This window comes from Lipophrys pholis (genome assembly GCF_963383615.2).
Source record: "Lipophrys pholis genome assembly, chromosome: 11".
NCBI lineage: Eukaryota > Metazoa > Chordata > Actinopteri > Blenniiformes > Blenniidae > Lipophrys > Lipophrys pholis.
Window position 1 is genome coordinate 14,577,442 of NC_137631.1, and position 21,120 is coordinate 14,598,561.

Genomic DNA, 21,120 nt, shown 5'->3' on the forward strand with positions numbered 1-21,120 from the left:
ATCAATACAGCTCAATTAGCGGAAGGCACAAAGTGTGAAGTTTTGTCTTGGTGGTAGACCAAGTTCTGTTAGTCTGCTTCTTTTTGAGAGCATTCCCAAACCTCCATCCATATTTTACACTCAGCACTCACAGCCACACATACCACACAGAGGGGGAATTTAAAATCGCCAGTTGGCCTCAAATGCCAGGGTTTTTTGGACTGTGGTAGAGTGCCCCAAGACTAACCTACACCAAGAACACATTCTTGGTGTGAGGCGAGTGAGCCAACTCCCACCCCGTTGTACAGTCTCATTGCCAAACTATTATTTCAGAAAAAAATCAATGTATGATCGTCATCTAAGATTGATGCTTTGTGGATACTGTGCATAATTTAGGACTATATCCTGGGTTTCAACACTTTTACCCAAATATATTGTAAATCTCCCAGAAGCCGACATGCAGGAGCTGTGTGGAAGTAAATCAGCATGAAACAGAGCAAGGGGCAGCAAGGATTTTGTCTTTCTGTCCCTCCATTCGTCTATGTTTATCTATAAACATCTCTGTCACCTCTGGCACTCGCCTGTCTTCACACTGCTCCCCGTACAAATGTTCTTTTATTCACCCCAAACACGTATTACCCCCCGGTATGCCCTATTTCTCTCCATTCCCCTCCTCCCGAATGCTTGCAGACTGTTATTTCCTTGTGCGAGAGGTGCTCCCACCATGATTTCTGACCTGCAACAGGTTGTCTGTCTTTTTCCTGACAGCATAAATGGAGTAAGGATGTTCACACTGGGCAGCCCAGCCTGAGCAGTTAGACACGTCGGGTGATGCATTAAAATTGGATTTCAAGTGTTAAAGAACCACTTCCCTTGTTTGTTTTTATTTGTTGATGTTCAGTTTTGAAGTGGGCGTTCCTGTGCTTTTATACAGTAATAACATAACTTTGCAGATGGTTTCGGTGCTTCATCAACTGATAGAACGTCTCTGCTGGGTGACTTCAAGCAACTTGATAGCTGAACAAAAGGATTATGTCATTTGCAGTTCAACCCAACACATCAAGACCTGAATACAAAAACTGCCTGGGCTCAAGGCTACACGGGGAAAGGTGTAGTGGTGACCATTCTGGATGACGGCATTGAGAAGGACCATCCCGACCTCGTCAGCAATTATGTAAGTAAAATAAAATTGCACAGTAGTACAGAAAAGGGTGCAGCTCTACTTGTATTCACCCTTTGGAAATAGCAACAAAGAAAAAGAGATGTCCTCACTGCTGCTGAAAAGAGAGAAAGGCAGCATTCGTTTGGGCAATTGTGCAGCTGAAATTGCTCTGCTGGCCTTGGAAGAGGAATTCGTAGTGGGCACTTTATTATTTTATTTACTTTATCTTTATCAGGTCAGAGCCTGACAAAGGAGCAATGCCAATATTTCTGCTTCTCATTCTTGGTATTTCTTTTTCCTACTGACTGCATTTTGGCATTTCAGTGTCATAACCTTTACAGTGATGTATCAACAAAAAAAGAAAAAAACATACAAAGAACAAAAACATCCATGTTTGTTTATAGCAATTGCAGTGAATTAAATTAGACACAGCGAAATAACGTAAATCAGGGACAAGAACATTATAAATGAGCTCTTGAAGTACTATGTTGGTGTCTTCACCTTTTTTTTTTTGTTATCTGTCTGTAGGACCCTGAAGCCAGCTATGATGTCAATGATGGCGACAGTGACCCCCAACCGAGGTACACACAGAGAAATGAGAACAGGTAATTTGGTTCAAATTATTCTGCATAAAATCATGCAAATGTCAATATACCCTGAAGCTAGAAAAAGTATTTCTAATGGGATGCCCCTTTTTACTAAGAAACCCTTGTTCAACGCTGGCTGTTTTTCACTCCACACTGCTTCATTTAAACGTCCGTCGACAGGGAACGGCATTGGTGAGAAAGCAAGTTTTTAGAGCTTTTGGTCCAGTGCTTTTGGAGAAAAATTTACATTCGGAAGCCAATTATATAACTTTGAAAGCACTGGTGCAGTCATTCTGCAGTCTTGAAAGACTCTCGCCTTTTTTTCCTGCATCAGTACACAAGCCAAGCTGCTGGAGCGGCATTTCAAGGTCCACTTTGTACAGCCCCACAGCTACATTTGCACAGTTGTTGCTAATACAATACTTTTTTACTTGCCTCCAGCGATTCACGCTCCTCCCTCTCCCATCTTTGCTGATCACTTTAAAACATGTTTGCTCCCTTTAATGACGGAACACTAAAGCTCCAGCTTGGGTGAATCCTACCCATTCATCCCCTTTCTCTATTCCCATTCCTCCAAATGCCATGGTCTTCTGCTTTCGTCCAATCCCCCTGGAGGAGATGAGAAGCTCCTTCCCGCCTTCGGAATACACAGCAGGATTTGCCTCAAAGCTCTCTCTTTTCTAGGACGTTGCCACAAAGCTTTTTTTGTTAGTTTGTTTGTCTTCATCGCTGTTTTCAAAGTGCAGCATCAACTAGAAGTTGGTCGGAGATAAAAGCTAGCTAAATAGGTTCACCGTTTTGTTTTGGGTTGTTTTTTTTTGAAGAGATTGGAGAAGCTATTGTATGGAAATAGATTCATTACTGCATAGTTGTTCTGGTTTGAACTGTCCCACGGCTCATCTCTCTAAGCCGCTTTAGCTGCACAGGTAGCGTTATTTGTTTTTCTGTCCTCAGCCAAAATACGATCTATTCATCTCCAGTATTCATTAATCTTGAAAAGGAAAGCATCAGTACTTTTTTTTTTTAAAGCTGGGGCCTTGTTTCTTGTCCTTGCCGACAGCTCGGGCAGTCATGCAGAGCGACCCCGGCCCTTTCTGTCTCTGTAAAGTAGATCCCACTCCGCCCTGCTGATGGAACAAAGCACTACTGGAGGGGGATTACTCCCTGACTCTGGTTCACGTCAGCTCCCCAACTACATAATGCTATTACTTCAGAAGGCACACTTAATAAAACCACAGAAAGGAGGTTTGCGCTCACACATTCTCTATTACCCCTGCCAGTGGAATTGCCACAGCAATTATCTTAGACAGGACCAATTTATGGGCATGAAATGAAAAGCAAGGGTGTGTCACCGTGTCTTCAGCGTTGAGCGTCAGTGTTTAGAGTGACCTGTGGACAAATGATAACCAGAGGTATGTGAATCACCATACAGTAATATGCGCTGACAGAGAGTAATGCTTGCAACCCCCTCACAATGAGATTATATGAATACATTCATAGGAAAACAAAACGCAAAGGAGCATCCCATGCAGGCATTTTCCAACAGCATGAATGCCAGTTCATTTGTACTGATGAAACGCAAGGATGATTTTTTTCGATTCTCATTTCCTGCTTTTTCCACACTGATGTTCTGTTTTGAGTTGTGAGTTTCATGAATGCGGGGGGGGGGGGCGGCTTTGTTGATGGCAGGTGGGAAATCTGGTCAAACAGGTAATCCATTTATGCTTAATCATGAGAATGTTTTTCCTTTACTTCCCTCCTGTCTCCCCCCTGTCATTTAAGTGTAATGGAAAGCGTATGGTGTTGGAATTTATAGTGGAGGATATCAAGATTAAATTCACCTCCGGTGTTCAACCTGCCAGGAGACCTGAAGTATTTTTTTCATTAATCACTAAGAAAGCAGAGGCTGTGCAGTTTACTCTATGTATTAGAAAGAAAACTCATGTCACATGAAACTCTAAATAACCAGTTTTATCTATGTATTTGTTCTGAAAGCGATTGAACAATAACATGTCTCGTTTCATAAATCAATAGGGTATCAATGACATTAGTTTAACTATTAAATTCTAACTTAACCCACAAAAGCAAATCTTAGAATGTCTGCACACTGTGCATTTTAACTTCTATTTGCATAATCACAATATGATATGATATTTACTGGTTGGAATAATATGATTTATGTAGGTCAGAGTTATATATTGTGAATAAAATAAAAGCTGAAGCATATTATTGAAGTCCATGAACAAGATTTCCATAAATTATTTGACTAAAAAAGGATTTTATTAGTCAGTAAGTTCTTAGCAGCTTGATTAGCTCTGCCGTATTTATGAAGCAGGTTGTTGTTTTTTTCCATTACCTAACAAGGTGAAATAAATGATGAAAAATAGCATAACCGTGTCTATATTTGTATTTATGCTTATGTTCAGTCATATTATTTCTGTACACATCAAAACTACGCTTTTCATGTATGCAAAGACATTTTCCCCCCCAGATTGTCTGTGAAAGCACGTTTATTCCAAAACAAATACAAACAATGAGAAAGAGGCTTTTTGCTTCTCAAAACGCACACACGGTCAAAATCAGACAGCTCGCTCACCTCGCCTCGTTTCCCTTCAGTGTTTTTCTCCACACACCATAAACGGTGTCTGTCTTTTTAACTCCCCTATAGAGACCTAATAACTCCTGTAGGGAAGATTTCACAAGTGGGCATTAATTGACATCTACATGCCTGTATGAAAGCATGTAGTGACAAGCTTTATTAAAAAATGATTGGCATTCTACAAAGCTTTTTGTCCTTCATTACAAATCAAACCATCGTCACTTAACATTGATTAAGGCTATGCGAGTATGTGTAGTGGCAAATCTGGATGGCAGCCTTGCAAAAGACCAAGAAAAGTGTTTGCACGCTTCTCTTGCCCCAGAAAAATTGATTTGTCCTTGGTAGCATGTGGCAATTTGTTTCTGTGACCATAGAAGTGCTGAGTTCAGCAGAAAGACACTGGGTAGGAAATAAAAATGGTGAATGCACTAGTTGTTTCAGAGGACATACAGTTTAATTTCATTAAATTCTTAATTTCTTCTGACATTAGTCAAGGCTGGGTAGATATATCTGGCAATAGATGACAATGAGAAGCCTTGGGGTTATTAAGTGGTAAAATAGCAAGGGACGTTTCTGTATTCTGTACTGTTCTTTTTTTATATATATATATATATATATAGCTGAAGCTGATGGGCTCAGCCCATCCAGTGATCAGTAATAGTCATGCATGCAATTTAAAATTAGAAGGATGACGTGTAACTAACAGGAGGTAAAGTGTCTCTGTGCCTCACACATAATCTAAGAAAAAAATGTATGTGTCAGTGGGGCTCACTTTGTATTTAGTGGGCAAAAATAAATCTCAATCCAATTGGAATTCTGACTGCCACACGAGAGAAAAGGAGAAAAGCAACAGGGTTAAATACTATTTGTAGACACTGTTTGTGAGGATGAATGGTGCCAGGCAAGTGGCTAAAAAGCCTCACATGAACCGTTCCCTAGTGTGAAAATGTGAATGAAAAGGGTTGTACTGTTCTGCAAATCCATACCTCGGCTGTACATACACCGCATGCATGTCTAAACCCGCATTCAGGTAATAAATCTGTTATCAATGGGAGATGCAGGACAGGTCAGATGAGCAGGGCACAAATCAAAGAAGACAGCTTCCTCCTGCGTTGTCTGCTTTAGCGCCTCTGTTACAGGGTTTGACACGTTTGGTTGCGCTGCCTTGACTTTGCTGCCGACACATTTTGAAACTCCACATTTTGTGGAATTGGCATTCCTCAAGAGTTCACATTCACACTCAAGTTGTCAAGTGTGTTTTTTACATAAGAGCTTTTTCCTTTCCAATGAAGAGGTTGTTTTTTTTTTTTTTTTTTTGATTGATAGCAATAATTGCACTCGGTGTGTATTTGATTAGTTGCTTTAGTTTCTCAATGTGGCATCACTTGATGGAATATGCTCTCTACCAACACATAATTTTATAAACGTTGCTTTCAGCAAGTCGTCAAAAGAAAGCTTGGGCGAGCCTTATTACGAGGCTTGATTTGTAATGTTCAGGCCAGTCCTTGTCAAGTTGATAAAAGTTTACTCAGACTAATTAATTGCTCTCAGAAATGGCAATGAATGACATTCAAGAATGGGATAACAACAAATAACATGAAATGTGCTCACAGAAAATATTTTCTCCTTTTCATTTTGACCCTTACAGATGAAAATAAATGCTTTCCAATATTTATAGAGTTTATCAATTATTGTTTATAAAGCTGCCACTCTTTGTCTTGTCTGAATACTGTAGTCTTGCTTCCCTTTTTCTTGTTTATTCTGTTGGGAATAGATTGTTTATTTTCGAGACAGCCAGATAAGACTTTTCAGAGATGTTGGCAGGACCTTCACTCCTAAACTCTGGTCCTCTGTTTTATTGTTGTTGTTGTTGTTTTTACTGCCTGATGTCTTGCTCCTGTTTTTGCCAAAGGAAAGGTCTGTGTGATTGAAAGGTTTTGTTCTCTAAGAATCCCTGCAAAGTATAGCCTGTAGTGATTGGAGGTGACAGTGCTAATCCAAACCCCATTACTGATCACCTGGAGTCAATCAATATTACCCCTTTCAGCTGACTAGATACTGATGAATGGGATGTTAAACCAATTGTGTCTGCAGTGTTTGGAGAAAGTCCAGGTTAAACATGCTACTCACTGCTGATGTATTTGTTTTTCTTCCGCGTAATATACTTAAATTGGGATAAAGACATTTGAACTAATTTAAACATTATTGCCCGGACAAAATGATGTGATGTCTTTAGGTTGGATGCCAGCGTTGTGATTTTATGTAGTTGCCTCCATTGCTTTACCTTATGGTGGCTTTACTCACAATCGTTGGAAGAAATAAGTTTGTTTCCTCACCTTTTCAAAGCTCCATAAAGCAGAGTAATAATAAATTTTACTTTTAAATGTGCACAGCTGCTACTCTGTTATCGCATTGTTTAAAAAAAAAATAAAAAAGACTTTTGATCTCTGTCCATTTTTGTGGAGATTTTTATATCCTCTCGGTCTACACAAGTTTTCTTCCACATAAAAATTGCCTTTAGGTAGGAAGTCTATGAATAGTTACTGTGTCTATCTGTACTTGCTTCATGACGGACAGGCAACTTTTCCAACGTGTTTCCCTGCCTTCTGCCTATCGCATTGATGAATGAGTAGTCGTAAGTGGGCTAAAATGAGAAAAGTTGATCGTGTGTTTCCACACATCCCAGCTTTTAATATGTTCAACAGAATCATCTGCGCGACCCTTTAAGGACTCAGATGAGAGACCAACTGCGCTCATCCACACAATGAGCGTATCTGCACTTCACACTCCAGTGTAACCATTTGAACAGACCAGCCTGCGGCCACAGCTGAACTGAGCTGAGTAGAGCAGAAAATAGCCTAATCCTGTTGGCAGCTTTAGTGAACGGACCTTATTCAATCCCTCTAAAACAGATAGAAACTAACTGAGCAATGCCAAGAGACAGATCCTACAGTTTAGCCAAGCATGGTTTAGGCATTAGTCATACTTGGTGATGCATATTTTAACACACATACGGTAAACAACACAACACAAACAGCGCATGAATGTGTACGTAGGTTTAACATAAATTCTCCACGCTTAAACAGACATCTTTCAGTTCTAAGAACTGAATAAAAAAGTATGTCACCTCAGCTTGGAGAAGTAATGTGTCTTCTTTGCCTACTTGCCAAAAGTAATGCCTGCAGGAGTTTTGAATCATTTGGGGACCTTCGATTTAGCTTTGCGTCTGATTTTAGGCATGAAAATCAGTTCACACATTATAAAGAATAACACTCCGCCTGGTAAATTACTAGCATAATATGTTTTCTGTGTCTCAGGGGATTTTTTTCTTCTGTGAACATAACCTTAATGATGTCACTTGGGCTTAGGCTTAAAACTGCACTATAAACCTGGAGGTGTGGTGTTTGAGAGAAGTGAGCATTAAATGAGACAAGTGGGGTATATTGAAAGGGGTTTGAGTCGAGACAGAATTCTAAGAGTATATTCCCAAATGCAGGGCTTGGAAGCAAATTCCAAGTTTAAAAAGGTTTATTAGAAAATGTGTATCAAAGGGGAAAGAAGTTTAGTAAAATGTTGGTAGAAAACTTGAGGAGGTAACAAGGACACGACACCTCCTCAGCTCAATCTAAAATAGTTAGAACAGATGGGATGGAGACGTGAAGCTGAAGAAAAGCTGCCAGGAGACTCGGACCACCTTTGGAAGCAGAAAACCAATAAACCTAGAAGTGCGTTTATCGCTCAACCCAGAGAGACAGATCATGAGCTAACAGCCATGAACAGGAAGTGAACAGATGTAGGAACGCAATGACTGTCATTTTAAATCCTCTGAAGAGGGCTTTAGTCAATGAAACACTGACCACATACAGTATTTCAGGGCCACACGCACGCTGGGAAGGAGTGAGAGCCTGGTGGAAGAGCATGGTAACATCTTTTGCTCATGCAAAACTCCAATGAGGCGCTTGACCCATGAAGAATGAAGTGTAGACTTCAGATCTTGACTCATCTGCTCTGCCTGGTCATTGGACTAAGGATAGTAGAGGACAGATTGACCAATGCTTTTGGCTCTTGGCAATAGTGAGTCCTGAAATGGGAACACACTGAATGTGATAATGTTGCTTTTCTGCTTTGAAATAGAAATTATGGTATAAAAAAAAACTGCCTCACCTGATAGATATATCGAAGATTAGTGTTAGAACTCCAGGAGAAGACGGATAAAGCATTTTCTCAATTCTCTTTTTGCCAAAATTACAAGTTTCACAAAAAACAACGAGGATATGATTATCCTAAATGACATGACCTGGCATTCATTGTGACCTGCCAGGTTTGTTTAAAGCCGTTCACCTGGTGAAATGTGTTGACTATATTTACAACAGTGAAAAGCTTGGCATGCTGGAGTACGCCAAATCCATCAAAAAAAAAAGAGGAACTTACTTTTTCATTTGTCACATTATTGTGTGCACAGTACAATGTGTAATTCTTCTTTTAAGTTAATAAAAGGTACATCCCCACAGGAAACAAAGAAGAAATAATTTCGACCTTAAAGGAGGCTGCAATGTACTTGCTCTCATGATCTTCGTCGCTGGAACAGAGGGAGAAGACAGAGGCGCTGAGACACAAAGACGGACAATACCACTCTTTTAATACAAGTGGGAGGTGGGGAATTAATAAAGGACATGCGGATACAATTGGGTAGAGGTAGAAGTCATTAACAGGATGAGCACGGGGTCAGGAGAGCAGGACAGCTAAAAAGAGAAAATGGCATTGAAAAGGAATAGAGTGAAAACATGCCTAAAGAAAGCATAAATATTTGAATCAAAATCGATGAAAAGAAAAACCTAAGAAGACCTCAGTCTCTTCCCTCGCCATGACAGCATTCCAGTGTTTGTGTACATTACAGTGATTGTTGCGTTAATGTCTGATATTCAGGCCTCTGTTGTTTGACGTCAACCATTATTTCCGATTTAATCACTTTCTCCAGGGTCTCCAAAACTTCACTTTATCCACCTTAAGAGCGCTGTTAAATTTTTGCTGCACCCAATACTGACAGGCTACTGCAGTGAAGAAGATACACGGAGACAGCAAGAACCGTGATTGGTCAGCGTGGGTTGCTTGTGTTTACTCCCTCGAGTTTCCAGTGGCAGAGAAGATTGTTGAGAGTAAAACCTGAATGGAAAATTGTAACAATAAAACTCTGTTATCTGCTCCTTTTCAGTAACACTCTTCATATAGCGTGTGTGTGCGCTGACTGAAAGGACATAAATATTGAACCTGTGTGAAAATTTCCCAGTAATAAACCAAGGTGACCATTCCCACTGTCATGCATATCAGAAAGTTAAAGAAAAAAATAACACACACACACATGCACACAATAAGTTAACATGCCAGGTTTATAATTAAATATGGGGTTTGATGCCAATTCAATGCTGTCTCTTCCTTTCCAACATGTTTTTATGGTCTATTTTCAACCATCTAAGGCATGGGATTTCAAATGAATTTGGGATGGTAGGAGTCTAGTTTTGCTATTTTAATAGCAGAGTCCACTGAATGCGCTTTGTATCTCATTGATTCATGGCATCTGTTTCAAGCACAACATTTAAAAAAAAAAATGAATTCCACCTTTTACACTATGGAGTATGTAAATAGACTTGTGTAGAGAAAATGGGATCACTATGATGAGCTTAGAACTCCATAAGAAATAAGGTGATGTCAAGGTCAAGGTATGCTTTATTATCCCCAAAGGACAATTTGTGGTACACCCAGCAGTACAACATACAGTTAAAGCAAATAGCATTCGTACAATGCACACACTGATACACAGTTAATGAGCAGACCATTTGCAATTGCAAAAAAAAAGTTGTCTGTTGGATCTGCACGGAGGTAAACTGAGCCGACGACGTGGCAGTGTAGCAAGCACATCATCACCTGCTGAACCGCTCCTCTTTGATGAGGGTCATTTACAAATGTATATTGTTACTACCAATGCTTTCCATGTGTGATTGTTCACGATTGTCCTGCCATGTGTAAATCCTGTTGTTGTCTGTTGCTGCAGGTATGTAATGGCCTCAGACAGAAAACAGACCACAAAACAAACAACCGCGGCGAACAAACACATTTTTAGCTCCCTGCTGTTTGTGTCATCGTTTGTGGGCAACAAATTGAATGCACGCACACATCGTGAGCCACAATTCTGTGTAGGCACAACATTGAAATGAAAAATGCAATGATTTTCCGCTTTCATAAGATACCAACATGCCAGCACTTGACAATTCCTTATTTACCTGCACCGCAATGAGGTGAAGAGCATTTTGTTTTTAAAAGAAGCAATGCTGGAAGGGAAATTGCATTTGTCTTTCACTCGAGAAGGCACACTTTGCATGTTTTGCAGGATAAAACTCACAAAAGCCTGTTCTAAATACTTGTATAGAATATTAAGGACTATTTTTCTTTACTTCTTCTTAAGTTTGAATATATATGTAGAGTAACATTATGATTGTGTGGATATTTAAATGATGTAAAAGTATCACACTTGTGAAGGTTGTTGCCTCGTGCTGTAGAATTCTGTGTACCGGTATATGTAAATGTTGGTTGGATCAGCTACTATCAATAGACTGCAGACTTGAGTATGTATTGACTCCTACTTTGTCCAATAAATGCCAGTGCAGTGTCTTCACCAAATATGTTGGATTGTCCTGAGGAGGAGAGATAAAAGCTTTACCTCGCCTTCCCTTTTGCTTCTTTTGATAAGATAAGAGAGGTCACATTGGCTGTGTGAATAGATCATCTCTAATTCAGTAGCATTTTATCTAACCTTTCTTTAAGCTTGCCGAGACTTTTTTTTCACTGCTTGTATGGATAGTATGTGAATAACCAAGGATATCGAGTGCTTCACATACTAATGATTTCTTTAATATTGCTGTCTTTCGAGACGTTGATGCACAGTTTTCAAGTGTTTCATTGTCTTTCCGCGTCCTCTGGTGCGAAATTCAGTTTTTTCATTCTTTTCAAAATATGCCAGCCTCACTGTTTGCTATGTCTCTGATACCTCTTCCAATTTATTTTAAACGGATATGTAATGGAGGCATTCAGTAAAGTGTCTCGGAAATCATTTAATTTCATGGACATTTGAAAGATAAAATTGCGGCCTCATCGCAAACCCCTTTGTCTGCCTTGGCACGTCTGAGTCTCCCTGGATATATTAAGCTGTCTGGCTTTTCTTTATTTTTTTTTTTTCCTGAATTGAATCCATTTCAATCATTCACACACATGCAAACACACACACACACACGCACACATGTGTGTGCGAGCGTTCAGATAGTATTGAAAGCAGCTGAATTGTGTTCCATAGGGCCTCTCTAAAAACATCTTCCCAGGCCTTGGCTCTGCGCTCATGATGCCTGCCCTGGCTGAATCGGCCGCCTGGCATCACATCTGTGACTCAGTGGTGTGAGGATATGTGCAGTCCCATGCAGAAAGGATTTTTTTTATGATGCTCTGGATGAAACAGTAGCTGTACCTGCTGATAGTTTCAGCCAAGGGAGTTGTAGGCTTCCACACAAAGGCCTGATTACCATGTTCTCACATTTGAAGTGTTAAAATACCCCCTTCCATATATTGTTTGATGCCGTTAAGCCTGTGACAATTTTTTTTCTTGTTGAATTACAGAAATCCTAATCCTTACTGAAAAATTTGTATGTCTTTTGAACAAAAGCCATTGAGAGTTGACACACAAAGTTTTGCAGTGTATTTGAACTGACAGTATCTCTTCTCTGCATGCATGTAGCTTTTGGGCCGAGCCATCTGGCCGGCCACAGTGCTGACTTTGTATGTTTTTGTGTATTGATGATACAGACCCTCTTGCCTGAAAACTCAAAGATTGTGGAACAACGTGTCCTGTTTTTTTTTTTTTTTTTTTTTAAATGAGTTGCTCTGCTGTGTTCACTCGGTTGAACTGCAAGAAAATTAACAACACTGCAAAAGAGAAACTATAAATTGTTTTAATTGCTCAAGATAAGCTTCGCTCTAAAACAAACAACTACATTTATCAAGTTACTATCATTACCAAAAAATATTGCACATAAATTGGAATGTGCGTTGGTGGCTGTGTCGACGTGACTAGCTACTACTCTAAATTACAGCAGATGCACTTAGTGTGTTGTGTCACTTTAGATATTGATTTCATTTGCAATTGCTTTATGTTTACTTAGAGTGGATGCTGGGTCTACCAGGTCTTAGCGCAGTTTCTTCAGTCATTAAAGACAAATACACCCTTGCTGCCAGCGTCAACATAAAATCTTATTACTCATATTCCTGTGACGGAATAAAAAAGTATACCCATAGTGAAACGTGTGGTCTAATCACTTATATAGTTTTTATGATTTACAATGACTGACAGTCACTATTCAGCACCCACACCACACTGCTTTTGCATATAAAAAGCTGATTGACTTATGTGGATGAGCTCGTAAAGCCAGTCAGTCAGACATTTGTCAGACACGCAGTTGTGAGCTAAACAGTAATGAGTGGGCAGGCCTGTGCCTTTCTAGTGTTCTGATTAAACAAAGGCGACTGCTCGGTACTTCACATGCGAACAGAGATGCCCCGCTGCACAGAGAACAACATATCTGCAGTCTCATTAAATCGGAGTGTGGACTATGCCTCAAGCTTTTTCGTATGCTAAATGCATCTAAATAATCGGATAGATGAACTGGTTTATCCCTGTGATTTTAAGGATTTTGTAGTGGAGTATTTTGGTCAATATGGCCTTTGAAGATGGGATTTTTTTAAGCAAGAATGCTAAATACATAGGGTTAGAAATTGTTTCTGCCACACCACTGCCTTCTCACAAATATTAGGAAGTGGCTGCAATAGTTTAGCGTAGTGTATGCTGTTGTTGGGGTTTATGTCAAGCCATTGGCTGCTGCCACCACGACAGTATGGGACCTGTTCGCAAAGGAACAGTGTAGTTTAACCTTTTGTTAGCAATGATAACACGTTAATTGCCCTAGTGATGTATTACCACCTGCCGTACTTGCTAAGGTCCTTGTTAAGGGCATATCAGTCAGTGTTAAATAACTGCTGTCAGGCTGCTTGATTGCCTATTTAAACATCATTTTAGTGTTTGTAGTGTTGACATCCACAGTCATGAAATGAATGATTTTCTTTGTGCTGTAATATTTGTTCTGGTATCTAAAATTGAATGTATCAAAAATCAAAGAATTAAAATGGAATTGACCATAAAACAGCCATGATTGTGTGCTAAGATGGTTTAAAGTGAACGAAACTGAGAATTACGGGGGAGGATAATATTTCTCAGAGAGACATGCCGTTCAATCAAGATCCCAGCTGGAGGTGTAGCCCTGCTTTGACCCTGTAAAATGGCTTTGTCCTCTGCTTCATCATCAGTGAAGTTTTGAGATCGAAAAAGCAGACAGTTTTGGCTCTCCTAAACACTACTGTGGATGTAATTAGCGTTGTCCCGATAACATTCGCACGGCGCGTTGCAGAGACGGCTGTGAAACTGTGCACTTCCTAATCAGATACCTGCAATCAAGAGACAATCTTAATGACCTGTGTTAAATGCCAAATGCTCATTCTGCTCCATCCATTCACAGTCTGATCGCACCGTTTCGACAATAAAACTCAAAGAAACTAGTGAAATCCATCACAATGACGATGACCAATTTGTTTGGGGTTGTGACACATTCAAAACTGTAAAGGTTGCCATTAAATCTTCTAAAACCAAATCTGAGAATGGTCTTGATGAAGAGCGTTTTGGGGGTTGGAGTGGTTTCCATTTGTGAAGTGTGTTTGACATCTTGACAACACTCAACAGGGAACCTGTCTGTTCTCTGACTCCCAAGACTGGTTTGAGGAATTAATGAGGGACTCGGTGAATAATTCACGTCCATCAATAACATCTCGTGTTTCTTTAGAATTGCCTGTGGCTAGTTGAGGTAAGGTTTCAGGCAGGTCTTTGTGCTGTATTTGGCCTCGGGTTTCAGTCTGGTTGTATTTGATTGGTTGAGGCAGCCTCTGGTAACCCTGTGGCTTGTGTCACATTGAGAAAAGTTTTCAAATATTTTTTTCTCAGAAGAATTAGTGGGAGTCAAAAGAGGAGCTCTCCAAGGTACTTGTGTTAAAGAGAAGAGGAAGGTCAATGTATTGTAGGTTCATGGTTTCTCTCAAGTACACAGACATCAAGTGCTGATGGAAAAGACACTGTTCCCTGAATTTATTTGTTGAAAACTTTTCGATGTTTTTAATACTTCTCTAGCATGAATCATTCCTACCAAAGTGAGTATTCATAAAGTCCTTTGTTGAAATTATTTGATGAGTTTCTTATGAGTAATGCAGACTTTTTGGATTGTTTGATAAGACTGAGTTTCACAGATGTGAAAACTTTGATGAAACCGTTGCTTATCTCTATAGAGATACCGTCTATACTTATTGATAACTATTGCTGTGTGGTTAAAAACTTGAACATCTCTTGTGAAACAAAGCCAATGTTCATGTTTTTCTGGCACCTCCTTGTCAGTCAAAAGCAGTTGATAAGATAAAATATATTATAACTCATTTACACACTAAAAAAAAAAATAGGACTCCTCAGAAAGAACACATCATTCAAACAGTATTGTTGTCAATTTATGTATGACAGTTTCAGTTTCTGCTCACACTGTAATTCTTCACTGAGGTGGTTGTGTGTGTCTCTGTTTGTGTGTTCTGTGATACTCAGGAGTTTTGTGCAGCTCCACTGTAACCTTGTGTAAGTGCAGGTCCAGAACACTAAAGTATTCAATAGTTTGTATTTTTTGTTGTTGGGAAAATGTGCCCTTAATTCTCTTCATTGCATATCATTCTTACCACAGAGTCTGAAATTGTAATGCATATCTTGTGTTCCAGCTATGAGGACGACGCTGCAGTTAACAGGAACGGCCATTTGGTTTTTGTTTTGTTGTAATTAAAACAAGCAGTTAAGCGCCAGTGTTGTTTTGACCAGCATAGTTCAGCAAATACAAACATCAATTGCTTTTTGAACAACTGTATTTCAAAGTCAGCTGCTTGATGTTTAATCCTCCTGTTTTGTTTTTTTTGTTGTTGTTGTTTTTTTTCTATCACGTGTTTCTTTGCAGACATGGAACTCGCTGTGCCGGAGAAGTCGCCGCTGCAGCCAACAATGGTGTGTGCGGTGCAGGCGTGGCCTATAACGCTAAAATTGGAGGTGAGTGAGGCTTACAACCAATGCTTTTAATCAGACACAAAGTTTTATTAGTATAATAATAATTTGAATTGGTTACCTAAGATTGATCTAGTCTGGGATTTGAGTAACAATCAAAGTTTTATAGAAGCTGTGCAGTAACATTTTAATGAGTCAGTAATAGATTTTAAAGCCTATTTCCATAAGGATTTTTGTGGTCCAGTGAACTTGTTTTACTGGCAGGGGGGTTCAGAAGTGTTATGCAGAGATGCAAAGAACAGTTGGTGGCCTGATGTCATTAGGAAGAGTAGACTGATAATTGGGTTCATAGTTTTTGTTCAAATAAACTCTTATCAAAAGGCAAATTGGAAGATGTTCATCGCAAACTATACAGGTTGATAGTCCATCACAGGGCAAATGCAGAAGGAGAGGCAACCATACACACCGAGGGACCATAGAGTCGCCTATTAAACTCAAATACATATAAAACCCACACATCCACGGGGACAACATGTAAACATGGAACAGTTCGTGTTTACCTTTACCAACTTTTTACTAATGTTTGAGAAGTCTTTTTCTTGGTGGGTTACACATTCTAGCAGCTCAACAGCCCTAAACCGCTGTAACAGGATTCTTAATGATGCATCAAACTATTTTCTACCATTAAAAGATCTGGATTTACCTGGAATGTTGGGCTGTGAAGCTGTTGTGGTGCATGCAGTATGTAGTTGAGCATCGTCTTACTGAAAGATGCAAGGCCTTTCCTGAACGAGACATTTTTTCTGGATGGGAGCGAGTGTTGCTCCGGAATCTCAATGTACTTTTGGTGGTTCCTCACCAAATGGTGACATTTTCAAATATGTGCATCTGATATGTTATTTATGTCGCAATGTGAATGCAATACAGAATCAGGGGCAAATTATTGCTTTCTATTCTTTGACATTCAACAAAACGTTCCTGGTTTTGGGGGAATTGAGGTTGTAAATTGCTTCAATGATGCTCCTTTGCGTCTGTAAAAACTAATAAAGGTGTCACTTTAATGACTCATTTTTGTTTTTTATGGCTGAAGATGAACGCCCATTCTTCTCGACATTATTGGGATGATTCCTCATTGCTGGCTGGGCATACAGTATTAATATGTTAATGTCCTTATTATTGTGATTTATTCCGTTTATGACAGGGTGAGTCTGATTGTTCTTAATTCATTACAGCTAATGCCGTGACTCAGCCCACCTTCTTCTGGCTTTTTGCCTGACACTCCAGCCTTTTCTTTACCAATTACATAAAGAGCATGTTCAATTTTTAAAGTGTTTAGGTGAGTCCTTTTCTGATAAGGGAACAACTTGAATTTATGCAAATGTCAAAAAACTTGACTTCTTCATCTGGCGGACCTCTTTTCACACCGGCCTGTAAATCATCTGCCTAAAACGCTGGTCAGAATAAGGCTCAAAGGGCGAGCTCTTATTCAAACAGTAATAAAACTGTCAACGTGTGAAGACATCTATTAAGAAAGAAGACATGTCGCGCAGCTCATTTAAATTAAAGTCGTGATCACAAATTAAGTCTTTTTTTTCCTCCTGAAAATCGTTCTAGTTGATAAAGTATTCCAAGAAGGCTTTTACTAACTTTTGTCATCAAACAATCTGTCACTGCCATGATGGCAGCCAACAAGACTCAGCGGAGTCGACGGAGCCCTGAGCAGTCCAATTCACAGATGTTACTCATAACTCTCCTTCTTCGTCTTCATTACCGTTCATCTCCCGGTAGATCTGCACATTGGCCCCGTTCTCATAAATTACCCCTCAGTGAATGTATTCATGTTACGGGGTCAGTTGTTCGTTAACAGCTGTGGTTTCGGTCCAAACGTGCAGTGGTGTTTGCAAGGGACGCTGAAATGTGCCTCTGCTTACAGAGTAATGACTGTTTAAAACCTGTAATTGACCCGACTTGGCTCACCATACATGTTTCTTTTCTGCCTACTGTACCTGATACCTGTTTTCCATCCATCCACCCACCCACCCACACACACACACACACACACACACACACATGCGCACACTTAGAGCTGCTGCTCTCCGTGCTACCTCTGACTATGTGGAGCTGCAGGGAACTCGCTCCGCAGCGGCTTAATAAGGAATCGTGGAGCCACAGGAAGTTGATGAGAATTGTTACGACAGTAATTATCATTACTGCTGCAGCACAACCCCCGCATAGCGATAAGCGAGGAAACATTCTGCTTTATGTTGCATGTTTAGCCAGTTAACGTTATTTCAATTCGCTCAGTATTCAAACTTGTGTTACATTGAATCCCCACACCAGCAGAGTAATCACTTCCTTGGCCACATCCCCACCGGACGTACGTTTGTGCCTGCAGGGCTGTCGAGAATGGAATTATTGAAGTCTTAATATGGATGTATTCGGTCATAGTGTTGATTCTCAGGTCCAGCGGTCCTCTACCAGTAATGGACCTTATTTGAGGGTGGCTCATTTCATGCCTCTCTACAGATATTAATGTTCAGACTGGTGATCTGAGGCTGCTCACTTCAAAGCCTACAGGGTTGTGTTCAGGTATGATGAAAGGTGGCATTTAGTGGTACGCTGTGGACCCCGCAGTCTGTTGGAGGCCCTTTTAAACTCCTATTTTTTATTCACGTGTGTCTATGTATCCCTTTCTCTCCTTTGTAGTGTGATTGACTTGTCTACTTGTCCTTTCCGTTCGTGTCAGTGGGGTCAAGAAACCGACTTTCTTACTTTAACAACCTTTTTTTATGAAATGTTAAAATAGTGCAATATCTGCCGCAACATCTGTGGGTGAAGCTTTCTGTGCTTACTCATTAAAACTGTGGCTCTGTGAAGCCTTTGGTTCTACCCGTGAAGTCTTTTGTTTCTCCTGTTTTCTGTTTTGTTTTGTGTGTGTGTTTTTTTTTTTGTTTTTTTGCCGCTCCGGATGAAATGGGAATTTGTGTTCTAACCCATTCCTTTCAGTTTTCACATTTTATCATCTCATGCTGTTTTTGTATTTCAGGTTGTTACATCTCTCCACCTATCTCATGATAAAACTCATACGCAAGCTGCCTTTAGCATCTGTCATTCTGTCGCATTTTCTTCACCACTTCTCCAGCTTTGTAACCCAATCTGCGCCGCATCGCATGTTCCTCTTTACAGGGGTTCGTATGCTGGACGGTGAAGTGACAGATGTGGTGGAGGCTCACTCTCTAAGCCTCAACCCACAGCACATCCACATTTACAGTGCCAGCTGGGGCCCCGAGGATGACGGCAAGTCGCTGGACGGCCCTGCCAAGCTGGCCAAGGAGGCTTTCCTTCAGGGAATAACCAAGGTCAGTCGGCACACAAGCTCAGACTTTTAATCTGCTAATATCTCCTGTTTCTCATTAGCAATATTGCCATCAAACTTGTATTAGATCTCGAAGGTGTTTGATCTAGATTTTTAGGAGTAGATTGATTTCAGCCAATTAGCTCGGTTCAATACAAAAACTGGTAAAAGGCATTTTTTTTTAATATATATACATCTGTCTAGTTTCTGTTTTCTATATACAAAACCTGATGTGGATTTGTGAGGTCTTCTCTTTTTACGTTACTACTATTTCTGTGAAATGGGTCAAATGCAACTGTGTGGCAGACTGATTTTTTATAATTTTTTTTAACAGGTGTGTTTCAGGGTAAAAATGCTAAATGTCAATGTGTGATCATTGTCAGTGTTTCATCGTAGTCTGGGCTTTGACTTAATAGGCTTTCATGAATAATACAAACTTTTACCAGGACTGAGCCTGAGCAGCATCAAATTCACATAAGTTGTCACCAGCCTCGTCTTAAAGGCAGCCATTAAGTGATTCACCCTCAAATCTTACATTTTACTGTGTATATAATATTTTTAGGAAGATTCACTAATGTAACATTAAAAATGTGACCTTAGGTGTGGAAAAGTTTACTTGAGGCATTGCAGAAAATCTCTTGTGATTATTGATAGGTTTGAGTTCACATTAGGATACGGGAAACACAAATCAGAGGAGAACAGAGATCAATGCATCACTGAGACCTTCAGAATCTCACTATCTTTCTGATATTCTTTGAAAGTCACCTTGAAACTGGACTTAGCACATTTTTTCTTAGAGGTATAAAGCATTAATCTGTGAGGCTCAAAGATGCAGGTAGGAGGATTTTTTCTTTTTTTTTATTTCACTTCTAGTCGGCTGCTGGGTCCAGCTTCATGCGCATTCGCTGTATAGACCTGAGAGAATATTGATCTTCTCACCTAACACTGACGCAAGAAAACCAAATAAGTATGTGTCCCAAAATATAAAACTGTTCCTTTGAAGTAACATATACACAAGGCAATTTATCATTTCAGCGTCAGAGGCAGTTGGGGAAATTGTGGTTCACGACATTTAAGTATTTCTGTTCCAAACGTTAAATCAGAGAAGGTCTGCTCATATTTCCATCTATACAATCACACTGTAATGTTGTCTAATGGGGGATTTGAAGCTAACTGTGAAAAAGGACCAACTCAAAGTTGTTTTGTTAATTAGCCTCTGAGTACCATTTTAGGCTTGGACAGAATAAAATATTAATAATGCAGCATATCATCTCAGCGTAATGACATCATTTGTCATGTGTCGGCATGGTACATCAAAAGACGTAAGCAGAGCATCTTAGTGATAGATGTGAGATGGGACAGGAATGAAATGGAGCAGCACTCACCGATGCAGACAATAGTTAGAGTTGAAGGCCGATGTAATTGGATTATAAATTAACAAAACTTCAAATTGTCAGTGGAAGAGAATTAGTTGTACTGTGCATCAAATCCAAAACCAAATGCCGCGACTTGCATAACACGTTGGGAAGGAAAAACTGTCAGACAGCAACACAACAGGACCTTTCTGGTTCACCGCATGTTCTCCTGGCAGTGAGATAGCCCTTGGCACTGAAGTGTTATCGTCTGGCCTCTGTAACCTGCAGCAAAGGCAGCGTCGGGTCATAAATTGGACTTGAAGGATTTCGAACAGCTTCAAGACTCTAGCATTAGGGTACGCTTCGATTCGGATTGCATCAAATACTCAGTGGGAGGATATTTATCCCATCTTCTACAGAGAGATCATTTACGTGATGGAGCTGTAGGAATCCATTAGGAAAATTAAATGGATAATCCTTTTTTTAAAAAGAAAAAAAAAAACAGTCTAAACAAGCTCATTTAAAGTCTGCGTTCAGGTCCAATTAAGGTGCCTTTTTACACTTATGAGCTTAAGATTTTGGTGATTAGCCATGCCAGAGAGGCAGTGTTGCAGTAACACAGATAAGGAAGCGTATATTCCAGTATTTTTGATGTTCTCATAAACGTAACCAACACTGAGATAGTTACCGTTTATCTATCAGGCTCTAAACAGACCGAGGGCTGAACAATCTTGAACAACAGCTATCTTCCAGTCAAAGGCAAAGACAGGAAAAAAAGAGAGAAAAAAAGATGTCATCTTGAGGTGAAATATAACCGTCTTGTTTTTCCGCTTTCGATTCTATCTGGCAGTTAATTGTTATTTTATAGTTTTTCTTTCTATGGGTTGTAACAAAGGTCCTTCTTCTTGCT

General features: G+C 39.9%; 1 protein-coding gene across 1 annotated transcript in view; it reads left to right on the forward strand.

The window, feature by feature from the left end:
- Positions 1–21,120, forward strand: part of furinb (furin (paired basic amino acid cleaving enzyme) b) — an 81,333-nt gene that overhangs the window by 47,529 nt on the left and 12,684 nt on the right. Inside the window, 4 exon segments of the mRNA XM_080475998.1 lie at positions 1,025–1,153; positions 1,670–1,746; positions 15,457–15,545; positions 18,687–18,859. Coding sequence (XP_080332124.1) covers positions 1,025–1,153; positions 1,670–1,746; positions 15,457–15,545; positions 18,687–18,859 — 468 coding nt within the window.